At 36.2% G+C, this 6,899-nt stretch overlaps 1 protein-coding gene across 1 annotated transcript; it reads left to right on the top strand.

Moving 5' to 3' along the window:
* Window positions 1-1,639: 1,639 nt before the first annotated feature.
* LOC111400392 (52 kDa repressor of the inhibitor of the protein kinase-like) lies at window positions 1,640-5,579 on the top strand. Its single transcript, XM_023027807.1, has 2 exons — window positions 1,640-2,069; window positions 5,356-5,579. The coding sequence occupies exons 1-2, from the start codon at window positions 1,640-1,642 to the stop codon at window positions 5,577-5,579; spliced, it is 654 nt and encodes a 217-aa protein (XP_022883575.1).
* The last annotated feature ends 1,320 nt before the right edge of the window (window positions 5,580-6,899 follow it).

Raw genomic sequence — 6,899 nt, 5'->3', positions numbered from 1 at the left:
TTCAGGTTCTATCAGACATAATCATTGTTTAGGAAACATTTTTTAGGTTTCTTTTTCAATGAATATCTGATAAAGTTTTATGAGTAATAGAATAACTTTACCAGAACATATACCCATCTCGCAATGCCAAGGCCAAATACAGTTCTATCTTGCTATAATGACAGCAATCTATCTTTACTCAAACGAATTTTTATTATTTATCATAACAAGGATTTGGCTTTTCTTTTATTTCAGCCTTTTATGCTTCTGGGACGAGGGAGAATAACATGACAATGATGTATTTATCTTACTTAGGGGTGCTTTTGTATGTTTAAAATTTTCATACCATGCTTATTAATGTGAGGATTGGAAATAAAAGTCGAGAAGAATTTTCTCATCCTCCCTTCTTTCCTGCACTCCTCATCCTCATCATTCCTTATTAATGTATTTATCTTACTTAGATGTGCGTTTGATGTGAAATTTTTGTTTCAGGGTCGGGAGTTGTGAGTCTTGTGACAGTCGAATTCTTGAATGTGTAACTCCAAAGTTTTCGTCGAAATTCTACTTGTCAGGTAAGCAATGGCTTGCCTTAACTTGTTATTGAAGAAATTGAAAATGTTTGAAGCCTTGTCGGCTTATATAATTGTAGCCTGGTCAGCTTATATGATTGATTATTGGAGGATCAACAATTGCATAGGCGCACATAATAACTATATTGAAAACTCTAACTGTGTGATGATTTGAGATATTTTGTAAATGTTTTTTAGGTTAATCATTGAGCATCAGATATAGACTCATACACCATGCTTCCTAAATATGAGTCTGGTGCTCAAAAGAGAAAAAGGAAACGAAATGAAATTTCATTAATTCAAAGTCAAGCAGCGGATATTGGCAAGTACTTTAAAAGCAACAATATGAATACGTTGAATGAGGATAAAGTAGAGATTCAACCTGCATGTGTTAATGAAGTAGATGATAAGGATGAAGAAGTGAGTCAACCTGCCTATGTTAATGTAATAGATGATAAGGAAGAAGAGGTGATGAAACATGCATGTGTTAATGAAGTAGATGACAAGGAAGAAGAGGGTTGCTTTTCTCTAAATTTGGATGATCCCGGGAATTGGAAAATTATTGATCAGAGAACAAGGAATTACTTAGTTGAAAGGGGTCCAAAAAGAGTTGATGATATCTCGTTTCCGAAAGATTGTACAAATAGGCATTTTGATTCTTCACAATATAAGCGATTGCTACGAAATGGACAAACAATTGATAGAAGATGGCTAGTATATTCAATATCTATGGACAGGATCTTTTGCTTTTTTTGCAAATTGTTTAAAACAGCCAAAAACTTACCAGAGTTGGCCAACTTGGTAACGATGGATTCAAAGATTGGCATAATTTGCATCGGTCTATTAAAAGTCATGAAGGAAATGAAGAGCATTTATGTTGCATGACTAGCTGGATTGAATTGGAAAATAGGCTTCGAACAAAAATTACAATTGATAAAAGCGTTGAATTGTTGATCAATGCGGAAAAAGAACATTGGAGGCATGTATTAACAAGGATAATCGCTATTGTAAAAAGATTCGCCAAACACACCTTGTCATTTCGAGGAGATGATGAGAGGCTAAATGTTGAGAACAATGGTCTGTTTTTACAAATGGTGGAAATGATTAGTGAATTTGATCCAATAATGAAAGAGCACATTCGGCAGGCTAATGAAAAAGAGATTCAATACACGTATCTTGGCAAAGAAATTCAAAATGAGTTGATACGGTTGTTGGCTAATGATGTGAGAAGTGCAATTGTCAAGAAAGTTAAACATGTAAAATATTTCACAGTTATACTTGATTGTACTCCAGATGTAAGTCATGAGGAACATATGTCGTTAATAGTACGATTTGTAGATGATTCGGCAAACTTACCTACAGTTGAAGAACATTGGCTTGAATTTTTGAAGGTAGATAATACAACAGGACTTGGACTTACAATCGAGCTTCAAAAGGCTTTGATCAAACTCGATCTGGATATTGATGACATTAGAGGGCAAAGGTATGATAACGGATCTAACATGAGCGGGAAGTACAAAGGTGTGCAAAGAAGAGTACTTGAAATGAATACCCGAGCTTTCTATACTCCATGTGACGCTCATAGTCTAAATCTACCGTTATGTGATATGGTGAATTGTTGTTCCAAAACTGTATCCTTCTTTGGAGTGATACATCGCATCTACACTTTGTTTTCATCTTCTACCAAGTAATTGCAAATTTTTAAAGATAATGTAAAAGGGTTGACAGTGAAGCCGCTGTCACAAACACGTTGGGAAAGTCATGTTGAGAGTATGAAGCCTATAATGGAGCAAACTGCACAGATAAGAGAAGCATTACTTGATTTGGCAGAAACTAACGAAGATCCTAAAATAAAGAGTGAAGTCGAGTCGTTGGTAACACATAAACTTCAGAATTTTGAGTTCTTGCTTAGCATAGTAATATGGTACATATTGTTGCATGCAGTCAATATTGTGAGTAAATTTCTTCAAATCGAATCCATGGATATTGATCATGCTATCGACCTATTGTAAGGACTTGTTTCATTTCTTCAAGATTATAGAGAAATTGGATTTGCCATTACCAAGGATGAAGCGACAAAAAAGGCAAATGAAATGGGAATTGAAGCTGTATTTACAGAAAAACGCATAATTCGAAGAAAAAAAGCAATTTGATGAAAACTGTATTAATGAGGTAAAGCAATCAGCAGAAGAATCATTTAGAGTTGAGTACTTTGTTTTTATAATTGATCAAGCTCTATCTTCTCTAAGGACTCGATTTGAACAATTCAAACAATATGATGATATATTTGGATTTTTGTTTAATTTGAAGAGGTTAAGGAGTGCAAATTTATCAAATTTGTTGAACTCTTGTATGAATCTTGAGAAATATCTTGAACATGATGGGCTTTCGGACATCAGTGGAGATGATTTATGTTCGGAATTACAAGTCTTGAAGATTTATTTACCAAATGAAGCAACAAGAGCAATTGAAGTGCTACACTATTTGAAGACATTGGATGTTTGTTTCCCGAATGCTTATATTGCTTACAAAATTTTGTTAACCGTACCGATTACAATTGCATCTGCGGAAAGAAGTTTCTCAAAATTGAAGTTGATCAAGACCTATCTCCGATCAATTATGTCACAAGAAAGATTAAACGGGTTGGCTATATTATCAATAGAAAAAGAAATGGTTAAATAGCTAAGTTATTCAGATTTGATTGATGTTTTAGCCTCTAAAACAGTAAGAAGAATAGTATTTAACTAATTGTTTGAAATTTTTGGTTTGATGGTTTATAATATAAATCATTTCTATGATATATTTCATTGTTGTTTTAATGTTAGTTTTTTAAGTTAGCTATGAGTTGCATTATACACCTTTGAATTTTGTCGATGGAAGGCCTAATTTTCATCATTCGCCTCAGGGCCCATCAAACACAGGACCGGCTCTGCCCACTGCCCATGGTAAGGGTATTTAGTCAGCCGAAATTGTGAGAAGTTAGTCTCTTGCATGGTTAATATCTTTCTAGATATTCACACGCTTTCTTCTTTATTTGGAAGTGACTTGAGAATGTCTGAATAGAAAATTTGTAAACTTTAGCATCCTGATTTTTCTTGTTCGTTTCTGTTGTTAACCTCCATCAATTCAAAAGCTCATTGAGTTAATTGAAACCAATTTAAGATTGAGTTTAAGTCTCATAATAAGGTCATCATGTCAGGGGCGGAACTCCCAAATTAGTTCAAATCAACTTGGTATAATTTCAAGCTCAGCTCAACTTATCTTCGAAAGGAAGGAACTGTCACTGTCATTTGGGAAACATCATCATTACACTATGATTCCCTTGCTTCAAGGCTGACACCACACCTGTATCTAACCCAATCACTTCGGGAGACATGATGAACATCATAGTACACCCCTAATCGTGACTAATTACAATTTCATAATGATTACTCCCCACCTCAGCTCAAACTTGGCACATAGGAGCCAACCTCAACAACCGATCAAAATTAGGTTAGCAGCACCCACATTAAGGTCGGCACTGTATCACATTTGATATCACACAAATCAAATTACCTATTCCCTGCTATAGAGGGTTTATAATGGTCCCACCATAGGGATTGAACTCTACAAGTGTACAAAACTCTCTTCAAACACTCTCCATTTAGCACAAAAGTACTATTTCTTATTGTTTCAGCAGATACTTTTACCACTTTCAACACAATTTACATATTTTATCTCAAATTAGCTCTTCCAAATCATCAATTAAATTGACAAAAGTAAATTAGTCATTTTTTGACGTCAATAGTTTAGCGCTAGAAAGAAGGCCTTCTAAGCAAAAGCCCAATATCTCTTATAAAAGTTCACAAAAAATTACATGAAAAATCGCTGTGCGCAATAGTTCAACCTCTAGAAATCCAGCTCAAACTAACCCACGATATAAATGTTCCTCACAAATTCTAAAGAAAAATGATGCTGAATATATCAACCCTTAGCTCTCTGCAATGAGAGAAGCAATAGAACGCATAATTAACACCATTGCATAATGGAGAGAAACCAGGTCCACACTTCTCTTCTAGCTGACACTAAAATCGAAGCTATATCTCAGGAACGAACTGGTCAACTTTCCACCAAAAAAGCCTTCATTTCTTAGGTGAAGAGTCATCAAGGAGTATGATGAATGAGACGAGAAACTGTCCTCGCCAACAGGAAGGATTCACAAGAAAACTAGAGGCGTGTTCGATAGATTAGGTTCCAACAATCACCATTTCCTAAGAGAAGGAAAACCAATCCTCACAAAAGGAGATGGTCCAAAAAATGACGAACCTGAGATGAGCTCATTAAAAAAATGCATAGCTGAACTAGAAGCCAAACACAAAGCTCTGTTGAAGAATACTTTTTTGGCCACCATTTCCCTTTCATAGAAGACATCTTAGCTAAACTACTACTCAAAAAGTTGAAAATGCCTCAACTCACCAGTTAAGAAAGGAAGGATTCCCTTAGCCATCTAAACAAATACACATCCTAGATGGAGTTGTAAGGAGCAAGCGATGCCATCATATGTCGACTTCTCCCTTGACGTCAGGGGATAGCTCAAAGGTGGATTAGAAGATTGCATCAGAGGTCCATCAAAAACTAGGATGATCTACATAAGGAGTTCTTGTCTCAATGTATTGACTCTAAAGCTAGGACCACATCCAAGGAATGTCTGGTAAGTATTGAACAAGGACGCAGCGAATCCCTGAATAGTTTCCTTAGCAAGTTTAACAAACAATTCTTGGAGGTGGAAAAATATTAGATGATACTGCCCTAATGGCTGTCCTCTTAGGAATGTGGCCAAAGATACATATTTGGAGGTCAGTCTCTAAAGATGGACCTAAGACATATCATGAGTTCCAAAGTCTGGCAGGAAAACATATTGGAACAGAGGAGGCAACCTTAGATCAAGATAAAGGAAAGGCCAATCCTAATCGTTCATCTCATCCCAAAGATAAAAAGATGGACAAAAAGTCCATGCCTAAATGCAAAAAGGAAAAGGAAGACACTGACTGACTTCACCCTTATCATAAAAGATTTCATCAGTATTATCATTTAAATGCCTTTTTAGAAGAGGTATTCATGCAAGTATGACACAAGAAGGCCTTCCACTGACCTCGACCGATTAAGAAGAGCTTCCATAGGACAAATCAAAATAGGTATTGTATCTTTCACATGACAACTACCATTACATGATCGACTGTCAAAAACAGACAAAACAAATCGCATCATTGATCAAATGATGTCAGCTAAGGAAATTCATATCCAAACTTGGAGAAACCACTCACCCCTATTTCAATCCATCAGACTAACTTGCCACCTGCCCTACCAAGTCAGCCAAGTACAAATCCTCTGTCACAGGCTGAGATTAGAATATTAGTAAGAGGAAACCAATGTACATAAAGGTCTCAAAAAATGTCAAAGGCAAACCGAAGAAACTAAATATGCCAGAATTATGAGGTATGTTGCCACAAACTCGACCTCACGGTCCATAAAACTTAAAATGGTTCGCCTTCTCAGAAGAAGACTCCTAGAGTGATGCAAAATCAAAGTGATGCTTTGGTTATAACTATGCCGATTGTCAAAATTCGCATAAGATGGACCATTATGGACAATGGAAGTTCCATCAGTGTGCTACACTTAGAAACCTTGGAAAGAATCGGAATCGAGGACAAAGAACTATAGCCTTACCATAGAAGGCTGCAAAGCTTTTTTGGATATCCTATTTAAGCCTGAGGTAAGATCGCGTTGATCAAAGAGCTCGGTGAAGTACCTTGCCAAAGAAGAATCATTGCTGATTTTGTGTTGGTCGACTTACTATCCAATTTCAATGCTATTATGAGAAGACCCATACTCCATGAGCTAAAGGTACAACATCAATTTATCACCACTACATAAAGTTTCCCACCTCCGACTGAGTAGGTGAAGTTCGAGGAGATCAAGCTGAAGCTCAATCCTGCAACATTGACTTGCACAATTCTAGATTGCATATGCTACACGGAGGACAATACAACTGAACCAAGGAGTCTCAATTGAAAAGACCTATCTTAGTGGATCAAACTGAGATATGGATTACTCACATAATACCTTAGAAGACCTAAAAGTAATGGAAAATGGCAGGTATATATAGATTTTACTGACCTCAACAAGGCTTGTTCTAAGGATAATTTCCCATGACCAAAAGTAGATCAAATGGTCGACACAACAGCTGGGCATGAGCATCTTAACTTTATGGATGCCTACTCCGACTACAATCTAATTTTCATGTACTTACCTGATAAAAAACACGATTTATTCATAACTGATCGAGACTTGTATTGCTACAAGATGATGTCA

The sequence above is a fragment of the Olea europaea genome, chromosome 10 (assembly GCF_002742605.1).
Source record: "Olea europaea var. sylvestris chromosome 10, O_europaea_v1, whole genome shotgun sequence".
NCBI classification, from domain to species: Eukaryota; Viridiplantae; Streptophyta; class Magnoliopsida; order Lamiales; family Oleaceae; genus Olea; species Olea europaea.
Note: the sequence above shows the minus strand (reverse complement) of the source record. Positions and strands in the feature narration are given on the sequence as shown.